The 14,625-nt window shown below is 39.2% G+C and overlaps 1 protein-coding gene and 1 long non-coding RNA gene across 8 annotated transcripts; both read right to left on the reverse strand.

Moving 5' to 3' along the window:
* Positions 1-532: 532 nt before the first annotated feature.
* Positions 533-9,948, reverse strand: LOC133737148 (cyclase-like protein 2). The gene is made up of 6 exons (XM_062164764.1): positions 9,525-9,948; positions 9,365-9,409; positions 8,929-9,001; positions 8,636-8,731; positions 758-830; positions 533-658 (listed from the first exon to the last, which is right to left on the reverse strand). The coding sequence occupies exons 1-6, from the start codon at positions 9,946-9,948 to the stop codon at positions 533-535; spliced, it is 837 nt and encodes a 278-aa protein (XP_062020748.1).
* Positions 3,875-7,623, reverse strand: LOC133735306 (uncharacterized). Of its 7 annotated transcripts, none has more exons than XR_009858929.1 (8): positions 7,282-7,623; positions 7,139-7,172; positions 5,740-6,130; positions 5,617-5,661; positions 4,702-4,737; positions 4,395-4,598; positions 4,223-4,318; positions 3,875-4,136 (listed from the first exon to the last, which is right to left on the reverse strand). It is a non-coding gene; the product is annotated as an uncharacterized LOC133735306 (long non-coding RNA). The 7 variants fall into 7 exon arrangements; XR_009858926.1 differs by having other exon boundaries at positions 5,740-6,266; XR_009858924.1 differs by having other exon boundaries at positions 5,740-6,269.
* Positions 9,949-14,625: the final 4,677 nt, after the last annotated feature.

The raw sequence follows: 14,625 nt of genomic DNA on the forward strand, positions 1-14,625 counted from the left end.
TTACTCTGATATCCGTAAAAGCATAATGTAACTAAATGTATCAACAAAATTAAGCTGCAACGCCTATATGTGACTATGTGAGTGAGACATATTTAGAGAAGATGCATGTGAGGGTTTTATAGATTTTCATTTTTGAAGTTCAAAGAGACTCAATCAAGAAGGCATTGTGGAGATCGGATGTTGACATGCCATCAAGAATGTGCATGAGATACCGTCTAGAGAGATCCTTGTGTGGATCAGTGGATGTATTGAGATTATTAAGAGAAAATATACAAATTAAGTAATTAATTATTAACCAACGAGCGTGTATCCTTCTCTAGCAATTGAATTAATTGACGACGATGATAATTTAGTAAATTGACGATGAAAACCCAAAATGCTAGGAAAGCAAGGGTAACAAGAATGCCCAAGACACAATAAAGACCAACAAAAATGCAAAACAAAAGATCAAGACCAGACAAGATACGTATATGAGGATACACGTTTTATTTTTAAGATTAGCCTGGCTGTTGAAAACCTAAACCCTAAGTGCTTATTTGATGAGGATGCATCTTGCTGGCGATCCATCAGAACCGATCAACCTTAAAGGCAAACAATGGACAGAATATATTCCTGCTGGAACTCCATCGAGCTTTAAACCCTCAACAAGAACCATCTCCTGAACCACATAATTAGCAATCTTATTACTCTTACTAATTCGAATAATTTACAGATTCAATTAGTTCTAATCCATGATGAGATCAATTAATAATCTTACCCGGCCTTGTAGAAACGCATAATGAACTGGTAATACATCAACAGAAGCTGCGACGTTTAAGTAATCAAGCCCTGCATTAATCATGTGGAGAAAAGGAATGCATCAGCTATATATACCAAGAATAATGTATATAGTTTACTAATTAGTTAACCCTAATTAAAAAAAAAAAGGAATTTGATTCTACACCCAAATTTACACACCCCTTTTAGAATAAACTCATCCATAAGAGTGTTTTAATATATACCCAAACCAATTAATTAGGTTTATTCAAAGTAAAAAAACCTATTAAATAGGGTAAATATTAAAACCCAATGTTGTTAAGAATTACTGAAGCTGCCATTATCAAATTCCCCATTCACCTATTAAATAGGATTAATAGTCAAAATCATCTAGCAAATATTATGGAGTTTGATTGACGTTATTGTTGGTATTACCTTCACTTTAGGTTTTTATCAGTACTTAATTTTAGGTGTTTACATTAATGTCATTATTATCATATAATGATGAATTTTTGGTATGTTTCTTCCTATATATAGAAGCAAGTGAATTCATTCGTCATTTTTTCTTTAGGTAGAGACCTTTCACAAAGTTGCATTTTCAAATGATGATTTCAAACGACCTATTCATGAGGTTTATTTCATCATTTTCTTATGGGTTAGAGACTTTCTTTCAAATAGGTACATATATCATATTCGTAATTCAAATTACCCATTCATCAGATTTATTTAGTATAATATCTTTGTTAATCTTTTGATTTTGTGTAAAGCTTGAATTGGATGAATTTTTAGTAATTAGAAATTTCAATTTATGAATCTGGTACAAAACTTAGTTTCATTCCTTCAAAATAGAATCGGTGTTTCTAATTACATGATACTTAGATTGCTTTAATATGTAATACATATGATTTAGATGTTTGTTTTTGTAGTTTTAAATTATTTGTGTGACTCTATATCATAGGTTGTTTATTCCATAACCTATAGTATTGACAATTAATATACCTATAATTTAGATAATATATTTTGGATATATGTATTTAGATAATAGAGTTTTACCTTTGAAATAGATCTATGAAGGTAATTTGCAATTGTATAAGGAATCACAACATGCAGGGCACTAGTAGTTGGGAGATTTATGAAGATTACATTGCAAAGTGCTAGTCGAGATGACGGATGAAGTGTTATAATGCATGTTCTTTATATTAGGTTCGAAAATGTAAAGTTTATATTTCAATTGTAAAAACAAATTTAAAATTGTTTATTTCAATACTGGATAAACATCATTTACGGTTGTACTCATTGTCCCTATTTCAATAAATTTTTAGGTTTATTCCTTCAAAAAGAATGTGTATTTAAATTACCTTGATATTAGAAATAAACTTCTTAATATTGTAAAGTTCATTTTCAATTGTAAAACAATGAATGATAATAATGAGTTTGCTAAATTATAGTGCAAAAACTCTTGCACATTCAAAATTATTCAATGTGCCAAAATTAAGGGATAATTATATATTAAGCAAACTCTACAGTTACACATAACTATTATGTGGTCCTTGATCACCCCATAGAATCAGGCACCTATGTGGAGAAAAATGTAGGGGCGGAAAAAAAAATCTTAAAGCAATCAATCTATATCAAGTACATTTTACATGGGAATGATTGTATAACTACACCTATTAGAACGGATAAGCAAAATAACATACCTTAATGAGAGGATGTTTAATCATGTCGAGAAAGAAAAATATTTATATAATAGGAATATAACAGAATCTGATGATACACAATAGCAAATATATAGATCACATCGGAAAGGAAGAAATATAGGATAATTAAGGCAATTAATCGTTTTAAATAAGAGACAAATTAAGGATTAAATTGATTGTATTAAATTCTAAATATTTAAATTCAAAAAATAGTCAACAGCTATATTTGAGGAATATTTTATTTATAAGAGAAAAAATCAAGGATTAAATTGATTGTATTAAATTCTAAATATTTAAATTAAAAAAATAGTCAACAGCTATATTTGAGGAATATTTTATTTATTCAATCAGAAGGGCAAAAAAGTCAAACTAAAAAATGTGAAAAATGTTAATTATAGATTTAAAACCTATAAGGAATGTTCAATTATGTGAATTGGGTGTAGATTAAAAGAAAATATAGAGATGGGTTTTTCTTAATAGGAGCTTTGTTTTTTGGGTTTTTATCTAATTTTCTCTAAAAAAAATTATTGCAGGGCTTGCTTAAACGTGTTACCAATAAGTTTAATGTCTAGAACAACCAATATTTCTTGGAAGTAAAAAAGCAAAAAAGATGGGAGAGAGCGAGAGCTCTCTAAACCCTAGCGCCGCCACCGATGGATATCCTCTTTGGAGGGCTCCTTCACCTCCTCTCCAGTGTTCGCTCCAGCGTACGAGTTCTCTTCACTATGGCTGCATGCCTTTCATCCTTCGACGGGACGATTTTCCGACGACGGCAAGGGATCTGCTGATTGGCCGGGTGTCCTTTACGCTATGGCTTCAGGTTTGGGGCTCTCTGGTGTTGTGGGATCCTGGTGGTCCTATAGTCAGATTGCAGCCGCTCCTAGTCGGCGAGTGGTGGAGGAGAGATTGGTTAACAAGCGGGTTGATCTGGTTTGCACTGGTGCATGCACGACTGGTACGTGGAGTTCAGTCCGGTATGGTTCGGGCGGCGATGTCGATATTGGCACTACAACAAAACCTGGCATTAATGACCACTATAGTGGTCACTGAATAGCAAATTTGGTCACTATATATGATTAGTGACCAAATATTGTTGGTCACTGAGTGATCACTATAGCCTCGTCACTAATTCTCTTTAGTGACCAAAGTATGGTTGTTGGTCACTAATATGAAAAGTTTTAGTGACCAAGATTATTTGGTCACAAATCATTACAGAATTAGTGACCACAAAGTTGCTCACTGAAGGTAACAAATCTGGCCACTAAAACACATGATTTGGTCACTAAAGTCTGAGTCAGATGCTTATATCAGTGACCAAACTTTAAGGCCACTAATGTTTTGGTTATTAAAAAAAAATGTTTATCTCATAAGCTTTTTATTTTGGTCTATTACAATAGCTATGAAATAATAACTAGCTGAACATGAAACTCCAATACTAATCAAATTCTATATAATAGAAATTGTATTAAACTAAATACATTGATCCACATTATCACTTATTCATCATGTTCACAAGTACATGTCCTTGAAAACTAATTTAAAATCCTACAACAATTTCAGCACTTCCATGACAACAAAATCCAAGAGAAAGATAGACAAGCTTATGCAACTTATCACATATAACAGTTGTAATTGATGTGCTTTGATATATCTTCCTCTGAAATAATGACCTTCACCATTCTGCATTATAAATTCATTTAAGCTCAATATATACCAATTGCTACTTGGATGCTACCAAGCATAAATGAATATCAACTGTCACTTACATCACAGCTTATCTGTCTTCCAATGGAAAATGTCAGGTTAAAGTGAGCAAACTTTTCACGAAGGATAGAAACCATTTTCAGGCGTACATTGTGAACCTGCAAACCAATATGATGATTTATAAAGAATTAAATGAAATAACAGTTTAAATATTTTGTTGCATAAGTATCTAACCTTGTCATATCTTTCAAATTCATCTCTTTCCTCTTGGCTACAGTTTTGCCCAATTGGTGATACATTAATCATCCCACTTCGGAACTCAATAAATGTACCCCTATAGTTATAAGGTTAAGTTTTAGCAAAGGTTCCCCACTCCACTAACCTCTTTATTGGTATGTCCAAGCCAGCAATATAGTGAAGTGTAAAATTGATGAAGTCCTGCACAATTATAAACAAACCTATTTCAAAACAGTGCTTCAGACTTCCTTAGGTCTCTTCCAAGTACAGAAGCCAGTACAATACAACAGAGGATACGTTTTACCTTGAGCTTATCATCTCCAAGATGTCACTTCAAGCTCTAAAAATGAAAAACACAAAACCCGTTAGTCTGGTATTTATCAAATACATTCAGAAAATGAAAAAAGAATACAACACTGTCGTGGATCCTATCATAACCAATAATCATTAGTGAGCATCTAAACCTAGCTAAAGGCTTTTCACTCTTGGAAGGTGCAAAATTTCAGACAAATAGAAACAAAATTGAAGAGGACAATGGAGAAGTGAAACATTAGTATGGACCATAAAGAACCCACAGGCTACAGCACATGACTACCTCAATCTAATAGGCTACCTGACCTTCTATTGGCCACAGATCATCACATTTCCTCAAAATGAAACTAAAAGAATCCATAGAATAAGATTGTATCATGGATATATTTATCTTTGCTAAAAGAGTATCCACTTGCTTTTTGTTCTTTTTTCTTTGAGAAAAGGTTTTTATGTTAACGATACATACTTTGTTCAGATTTGGGGTATCAGATCAATAGATTTTGTTTCCTTATGTTCTCAGCCAAACATTAATCTAGCAAAGGATCATGAGTTACAATCAAAACATCTTTTTTGCCACATGATGCTTAAGAATATCAACTTTCACATGGTTGATTTATATCTTAAAGAAAAATCACTTAAACAGCACACTAGAACGTGAGAACTTGTTTTCTATTATCCCTGTCAGAACCTTCTTAGAATTAGAGACAGAACAAAAACACAATGTACATCCAAATTTTTTTTTATTTAAAAAAAATACCATATTCTTCAAGTAACATTTAGGGTTTAGGGGATAAAGCAAACCCCCAACTATTGTAGGCAGACCTTGCTTGTAATGCTGCAAAGAAACACACAAAGCTACAATCTGAACAAGTAACATCCTAAAGTGCATCATCATAAGAAGTGTTACCTTTGACGGCCATGGTGAATGAGTACGTTGCAGGGTCAATTTCATCTGCATAACAACGTAGAAGAAGTTGTGAGCTAGCTTCTGAGAGATAGTCAGAAAAGGGAAAATGGTACTACTTATTACCTCTTAAGGCATAGCCAGGAAAAGAAGTAGTGCTAGAGAAGGTAATGTTTGATCTGAAAGACCTTGTGTCTTCTATAAAGCTTCTAATGTAGGATGCTGAGAACCTTCTGGAATTCGTGTTTTCGCGGCTGATTCCTCTAGCCTTGACAGCCCAATCTCTCAAGCTGAACTCAGGTTCATCTCGTCCCCGGGAACTATATGGGGATTCTTCCATGGTTGTAGCTAGCTAGCTAGCTATAGTTGGTATCTAACTTCCTTGTTTTGCTTCTGAATTGGGAATGGTTCTGTTTGGTGTCTAAGTTTTGAGATGATTAGTAAATGGAGGCAACATGAAGAAGTGTAAGAACATATAGAGCAACTTTCAAATCTTTGAAATCTCCTTGTGTTTAGTCTGGAAAGATATAGTAAAAAATGCAATGATAATCATTTAGACATTGCAAGCAGTATATGAAGTATGCATATATCGGTTTGGTTACCAATGTGTACCACTCCGACACGCAACCACAAAAGGATGAAACATTCGCTTTCTTCTTCCAGAAAAAAAAAAAAAAAAAAAAAAAAAAAAAAAAAGTGAGAACATATTTTTTAGCTCCACAAAATTTATGCACACCATTAGTAAATGACCAATATGATTATTCTGTTTAATCCTTTAGACCAAAAGAAAAAAGGGTCAGTGTGTTTGTCCTAATAAATGGTGTACTAATCTTGTGTCAATATGGTGTTAAAATGTTTACACGTGAGCGTAAAATGCAAGAACGAGGATAAAACAGTGATCAAAAGACAATTTATCAAATTGAAAAACCTATGTAACAAGTAATTACACTATAATTAACAAAGTATAGTTTAACTTTAACATGATATAGAGAAAAGCTCTACTTACTGCGGAACCAATTCATCATAATGGTTAGGTTATCTACAATTAATGTACTCTACCTATTTCTTCAACCCTTATCAGCATGATTCTTGAGATCACAGTTCAAATTAGTCTGTTTGCAACAATGCCTCATTAATATATACAATTTGAAATAGAAAAATCAAAAGAAATCAGTTAACGAGACAATTGAATTCAAATAGAAAGAAACCCAGTCATATCCTTCAAAGACACAGAACCAAATTCGTTAACTGTACAAAGATATAGTAGAAAATTTAGAGAGATCTTTAATCTAATGGAATCTCAATTAAGAAAATTTCCTCAACTTACAACAAAGTGTACTAATACTTCTCAAGTTTACTTAATTCCAATGAAGTCCACATAAGTACACTATCAATCCCTATTTTGATAACAAAACAAAAGAAAAAAAAGTATTCAAACTTTTCTCAAAGAGATGAAATAGACCCATGAATATAACTAAAAAATAAATGAAGAAATAAAGCTTCAGATTCATGTGTTGGTAGATACCTCAGATTCCCATAGCAAATGATACCTCAGCGTCCTGCAACAAAAAATCAATGAAGCACCCAACATTCAAATCTCAAAATATCCCCAATTCTCAAATCCCACCATATACCGAAATCTCAAAGCTTTACTTACCAAAAACAAACCTGTAATCCATGATATCCAAACCCAATCGTAATTGGCAGAATCCCATAACGCGACGGCTAACTCTGGGAGCGTTGTCCAGCGAACTAACGACCGCAAATTAAGGTCGAACGACACCGTCACAGACTCGGACGGGCTGTCCAAAGTGGTCCGAATTGAGACCTCGATCCACCATGAAGCAAAGGGGTTGAGGGCGAGAAGAGGAGTGAGGGAGGAGGACGATGAAGATAAAGAGGTTCCGGAACCAAGGATTTTATCTTTATACGGGGTTAAACATATCGCTTTGGATTGCCGCGCTCGGAAAAGAATTTCATTTTGAAAGCCATGTTTTAACTTTTAAGAACCCGCCTATAAGTGAAAAATTCCGTCCTGAAAAATTTTGGTCACTAAATCAGAACCACGCCTAATTAAGTCTAAAAACATTAGTGACCCGATATGATTGGTCACTAATACTAAAACCTTTGGCCATTAAAAATTGAATGGTGGGCGGGTAAATAAATTTAATTAGTCGTAAAAGTGTTAGTGACCAGCATGTAGCAGTGGTCACTGATTCAATAGCATTTGTGACAAACATTGATGTGGTCACTAACAATTTGGTCACTAATGCCGGATTTTGTTGTAGTGGCTCGGCGGGCTTCTGCTCTCTTGCACGGTGGCGGCTGGGTTATCCCTTGGTGTTTGCTCTTGTTCTGGTGGCGCAGATGGTTGCAGATCCCGTCAGGTAGTAGCCGGCGGTGGTGCTTGGTTTCTCTGCGTGGGGTGCCCAGAGTAATCTGGGTTCTCCTTACGGGCTGGTGTTAGGCCCATCTGCTGGGCCAGACCTTTCCATGGGTCTGGATCTGGGACCCGGGTGACTCCTCGTTTGCTTCTATGTTAATTTGGACAAAGTTTCTGGGTGTGTTGCGTTTGTGTTCATGTGGAGTGAGCGTTTTTAGATTATATAAAAAGGCTCGGTATAGTCACGCTGTGAGTACCACAATTGCGTGCTTTGGCGAGCAGTGTCCCTTATGCTGGGTCGAGTCTAGTCTTCGTTGGTCTACTGATCTTCTACATGCCCGAATCGTAAATTCTGATTGTTGGGTTTACAGCTCTCAAGATCATGACAATGGTTTCGTTGTTGGTAATTATCTTGGAGACAAGGAGGACTTACCTTTAGAATTTACTAGTTTCTCTAGAAAAGTTTTAGAGCAGAATTTAATTGTACAAGAACAATTGGTTGATGTAGTACATCTTCTAGTTTGTTCTAGCTTAGCTCAAAGTCTTAGGCATTTCTGGCCTTTGTATGCTCCCCATTGGGATGCCATCTTAAGCGATTTTAATCGCTAGATCAATGAACTTTTCTTTCAAAAAAAAAAAATAAGTTTAATGTCTGTGTTGTCCACCAGCCATTTTGCCCCATCCTCCATAAACCCTACAGCGCTTGTATCAAACTCTTTCTTCCACATAAGCTTCCTGAAAATGTAAAAAAGTATTTTCCTTACACTGGTAATACGGATTCTATGAAGAACAATTTCCTACTTCTTTCTCTTATTTGCATAAGGCTAAGGCTAGTTATAATTAATTTAGCCATTACCTTGGTGACTAACAACATGCTTACATGCAGTTGATTAATTTAGTTCTACCCAATGAAAAAAAGTAAGATATCATACCTGTCGGTATTTAGGGTTCTGAAAAGCACACGACGCACCCCTTTAGGAATATTTAAAGCCTCCATGACTTCAGCTGATAAATGTTCAAGTCACTTATAAATCTCCAGTATTCAAATTTACAAAAGGATAATAAATAGTAACATACTACACTACACTAATTAAGAGACTAAGAATCAATAACATATTCAGAACAGAGACAAAATTCTAACTCATGATGCATTTTAATTTGTTCCTTCAACTCATGAGTTGTTGACATCTATACGTGAATTGTAATAGTCTAAAACTATACAAACAATTTAATTAGCTTTGTAATGTTAACAGAGAATCCTCAGATCTTGAATAGCTCCTTCCGAAGGACTTTTTCTTTTATTGCAATAAAATGCTGAATGTGTGTATATATACTGTGATGAGCAAATTAAAACATTGTTGAGCATACCAGTTATGTTCTTATTCCTCGGAACATCAACCACCAGTGTAGGACCTATATCAAGAGTTAACAGTATAGTATTAACCATCACCAATCCTCAATACTATATATATATGATATTGACCAAGAGTAATCAATTAAGTAAGAGGCAGCTAGCTATACTAGTTACCATTTAAGAATTCGAGGTCAAGCGCATCAACATCAAAGCCAGCATCGTAGTAATGGTCGAAGACATGACCCGGCGCGTCCACATGGGTGCCGGAGTGGACACTGAACTTCATCACGGAAACGTTGGCGTCCGAGCCATTTTTGATGCTCATGCCAAGCGACAGGAATTCCCCAAGCCCGTCCTTGACGCCATAACTGGGCATGTCAGGGGTGTACCTGTGGCTGATGTCAAATATTCGACCGTAATCATAAACCTCCCTCCGTATGGGCACAGGGATATCCTCACCGGACACTGAGCAGTCCTCGGTGAGGGTGGGGTAAGCCTGGTTGGCGGAGGATGAAGTGACGGTGGTGATGGTGTATACTAGGGTGCATGGTAGCAGAAGAAGAAGGACGAGGTGGTGGAGTAGGGGGGTGTTATTCATTGTAACAGGAAGGAAGAACAAGATAAATGAGTGGTGAAGTTATGCTTTGGGTTAAGTTACTACTAGTACTTATAATCAGAATATGGTGTAGAAAATTGTTGGAAAATTCTTGTTGTCTGCTTCCCCACGTACCCTCCCCCTGGTAATATTTAAGTAATGTTTAGGCTCCTTCTATGCTCTTGACTCTTGAGGATAACTTTTGTTTGAGCCCAAAAGTAATTTTGGCAAGATCTTTTAGTGGATTTAGCTTAGCAGGCCGATACCTGCGGCCCAAAAATAAGTATGTTTGGGATTGGGTTACAGCTTCATCCATTCCGAAGTCCATAAGGAAAACAAGCCCTTATTGGAGTCAGGTAGCGGAAATTGAATAGGAAACTTCAATCAATAATCCTTCTATGGCAATGAGCAGTCGAAACCCTAGGTATAAATACCAGGTTTCAAGGACAAATCAAAGACACAACTCTCAAATCAATCAATCCCTCGGATTATCAAGCCTCTCAGGAGCAAACCTTCAACCTCGTTGAAACCTGGCGACCGTGCTTCCAGTCCTAGTCTCTCCAAGAGCCGACTGTTAAGTGCTACTGCCACCGATACTACCAGCGAAGCAAGGGTAACGCCCTCGCAACCCCGCGAAGCTAAAGTCACGCTTTAGCAAACCCTGTGCTTTCTCCAAACTTCCCAGTGATTGCTCTGCTTAGTCTACAACACTAAGTATCGATTCGGTGTCGCGAAGAGATCACAACCAAAGCCCTTATCCGTAAGGCAAGAAGTCATTCCTTGGAAGGCAGAGAAAAGAGCCTTGTGACGAGGTTGGTGCTCTCCTCGTCCACAACGCTTGAAGAAGAAGTGAGGTCAAGGGACTCCCCCAACGACTGCACCCCACGGTGCTGGCACACCCGCGCAATCACACGCTCAAAAGAGACAGTTTGCAAGCCAACTGGTTTTCGCCTCAAACATTTTGGCACGCCTAGTGGGACCTATTGCATAACGTTTCTTCACGAACGTAACCATTGGGAAGTCAAGCGAAAACCCTTACCAAAAGGTTTACGCTAACTGTCCAAAGCACAAAACCTCCAGTTACAGACCGCATTCTCGCGCAGATTGTCGTGGTCTTTCTGAAGAACAAGTGACACGAAGGTTTTCTTGCTCCTTCCAATCATCGAGCATGTCAATTGAACAGGGAGAAAACCAGGCGCCCGCTATTGAGGGGCAGAACGTCACTACCAACCAGGTGAGTGAGCCTGGCAACAGTGTCATCTCCAATGCCGGAGGAGTGACAAGAGAGGCCTTTGTACCTACGCCCATCCCAGAGGGAACACCCTTCGAAGAGCAGTTTGCGATCATCTTGGCTAATATTGACCGACATCGAAAGATAATAGCTGATGATTTTGATAAGGCAGACGCACGGGCAGAGCGGCGCATGTGCGAACTAGATCAGCGCGTGGCCCAGCTAGCTGATGAGACAAAAAAGGAAGCAATTGAGTCTAGAGCGCAAGCCAGAAGAATCGCTGAGGAGCATACTCAGCAACAAAAGCAGGTCGTGGAAGCCATCACGAACCAAACCAAACAGACTGCGTCAGATTTGGCAGGTCTTATCAAAGATGGTTCTAACCTTGCGACAGAAGTCGCCATGCAGAGAGCTGAGTTGAACCAGGCCAAAGAGGTATTAATCAAAGCTTTAGGGGATCCTAATGCCATCCTTGGTTCACTTGGCCAACCCTCTGGCTCTGGCAAATATATACATCCTAATGCTCGTGAAAAGGGTAGCAGCAGCATGACTACACCTTTTGTAAAGACCACTGCAGCAGCAGCCAAGAGTAAGGAGAAAGCCCTGGTAATCGGCAGTAGCAAAGAGAAGACCACTCAGGGTGGACAAACTACTTCCTCGGTTGGACAAAAAAATCAAACCTTAAAGCCCACCGAGCGTATCTCGTCTGATTCTGCCGCATTCGTGCAATATGACAGTGATGGGATAGAAAATATATATGAAGAGCTGACAAGAGACTACTATGGCATTGATCTGGTTGGCAATCCGATCAAGATAACAGCTCTAGTCAAAGAGACCGTCATGCCAGCAATGACTCTTCAGCAATCTGCGAATCCCCGGACTATCCGTCTAGGGGAGCGAACAACGAATACTATCCAAGCCATACCATTGCAGGCTGCTCTCCAGAATGTGGCGATACCTCCTCCTCTTGGTCCTGAGTTTGTGAGGCGTGAAGAGGTCGAGGAGATGATCAGGCTGGCTAACCCTAGGGCCCAAATGGATGGGGTCTATGAGGGACCTTTCCCGCCACATATAATGCTCACGCCTTTTCCTAGGGGCTACAAGAATATTATATTTTGTACTTTTTCAGGAGAGGACACTGAGAATGCGGCAACTCATCTGGCCAGGTTCAGGGTGCAATGAGGCCAATATCAGAATGATGACATTCTCAAGTGCAGGATATTTGGAACCTCTCTTTCTAGAGCAGCCTTTAGATGGTTTTCCAAACTCCGGCCAGGAACAGTGGCCGATTGGCCAGCAATGGAAAAACTCTTCCGAGAAACTTTCGGAGCCATTGAGCCTGAGGTTGATTTGGCTTCTCTCACTCAGATGGCCCAGCAGCCCACCGAATCTGCTGTCGCCTATCTCCAACGATTCCAGATTCAGAAAGCCAAATTGAGTGTAATCCTGCCTGAGAAGGAGTTAATCAAGTTGGCAGTAAAGGGTTTGGAACCACGCCAGCGAAAGAAACAACACGGTAGCATGATACAGTCAATGGGAGAACTTATCACAGAGGTAGGTAGTTTTGAGCATCTTCTCAGAGAAACCGATGCCAGGAAGAATGCATCCAAAGGGACATATGTGCTAGGGAAGCATCGCACTGTAGCAGCTTTGAATTACCAGCCGACTACCTATGATCCCTACTACCACCACCAAGAGGAAGAGGTGTTCCAAGATGAAGACGAAGAGGAGAATGACGTCTCCGCATTAGAGTTGACAGGTAGGAAGAGCTCATCTCTCAAGCAGTTAAAGATATCTAAGGAACCTGTCAAACTCAAGTCTACGGCTTTCACCAAACCTGAGTTTGCGACATATACGTATGATGCCAATAAGGCACATGAGATTCTAGATGAGATGATCGCTGCGAAGATGGTGAAGACAGCCTTTGGCCCTTTCCCTCGACCGGATCAGCTGAAAGGAAAGAAGTATTGCAAATTCCACAACTTGTGGAACCATAATACAGCTGATTGTGTGAAGCTAAAGGACCAAATTCAGGTAAGGCTTAATAATGGTAGTTTGCAGGTAGAGCCTTCGGTGACTGCGACAGCACTTGTAGACCTGAACCCGTTTCCGGATACCGGAGTCGGTATGGTTGATGTGAACTGGCCCAAGAAGAACCAGAGAAAACCAACCCTGGATTTGACTACAAAGGGGAAGGAAGAGAGGGATGAAGGGGAGGAAACCCCCGTAAAGAAGAAAGCTAAGCCCATCAGTGAGGCTTCACCAGTGGTCATTTGCTCAAGATGCAAAGAAGAATGCAGCATCCAAGTGTCGCACGCAGAAGTTGAGCAGACATTTCGTTTTGGTTCCCTCCCGCCAATCAAATGGGCTTCACCATCACGAAATTATCAGCCTTCTAGTCCAAAAGCGAGAGATGAGGTAAGGTCACCACCATCCCCAAAAGATTCCAACTTATTCAAGAAATTGAAAGTGGCCGTGGCCGATCAGAAACAAGAAGGAAGGGCTTGGAATGAGCACAAAGAAGCCGTGACCAAACCTTACATTCCGCCTGCTTCAACGTCCACCATCAAGGAAGGAAAATGGTACACCAGAGAGAAGGGGAAAGCAGTGGAAATCAGCCCTTCCAAGAAAAGGAAATTGCAGCGCAGGTTTGGAGAAGCCAAGCGTGCTTTAGAAGCTCTAGATCAAGGCCTGATCAAGCCTCGCAACTGGTTAAATCTCCTGAGCAATATCAGAAGGAGATGGAAGCATTAGCTGCTAAGCCATTGGTGGCTCCTCGCAGCTTTCAAAAGCAGGCGCGCTCAGAATCAGGGGCCTCTAAACCTAGTGTTTTCTGCAGGATCACGACAGAAAGGACACCTCCGCCAGCTAGGAAAGACGTACAGCTCGCCAACTAGGCGACCACATGTCAAGCGCAGGTTGTTTCAAGAGGAACAAGAAGCCAAACTTTCAGTTTTTAAGAGACCGGGGGGCAAGGACGACAATGCAGAAGCTTTACGGTGGAGACCTAAAATAGTCCAAAGTCTGGTGGTCGCGCCCCCGCAGGAGATACTTGCAAGGGAACAACAGTCAGATTCACCGAAAAAGGTGAGCGTGATGCAGGAACAAAAACAGTGTGAGGTAAAGGGCCTTACAGAAGAATCATTAGTTGACCGGTTGGTTAAGCAGTTCAACACCGACATCCCAGTTGGGGAATCTAAGCTCAACTTGGAAGATGAAATTGAAGCGGTTGATACTTCCTGCAATATGGTCTATGTACTTCCCGCGAAATATGCTCTGCCAATAGCCGCGCAGGATTGTGTGGAGAATGAAGACGGTACCGACTAGCCCCTGCAGATTACATCGGCTGCAACAACACCTTTGGCAGAAGCAGTGGTTCTTGAGACCGAAGATGCTGATGGTAAAGGTTTCTTTATGAGCTTTACAAGACCAACACCTGCGATGGTCTA

The sequence above is a fragment of the Rosa rugosa genome, chromosome 3 (assembly GCF_958449725.1).
Source record: "Rosa rugosa chromosome 3, drRosRugo1.1, whole genome shotgun sequence".
In the NCBI taxonomy this organism is placed as follows: domain Eukaryota; kingdom Viridiplantae; phylum Streptophyta; class Magnoliopsida; order Rosales; family Rosaceae; genus Rosa; species Rosa rugosa.

Bases quoted from the DNA above. Each gene is read 5' to 3' on its own strand.
- LOC133737148 (XM_062164764.1), bottom strand. From the start codon at position 9,948: ATGAATAACACCCCCCTACTCCACCACCTCGTCCTTCTTCTTCTGCTA. The intron at 831-8,635 runs TTTTTTTTTTTG...CATGATTAATGC, and splicing joins AACACAGACATTAAACTTAT to AGGGCTTGATTACTTAAACG. The intron at 659-757 runs GTAAGATTATTA...TATGTGGTTCAG, and splicing joins ATGCGTTTCTACAAGGCCGG to GAGATGGTTCTTGTTGAGGG.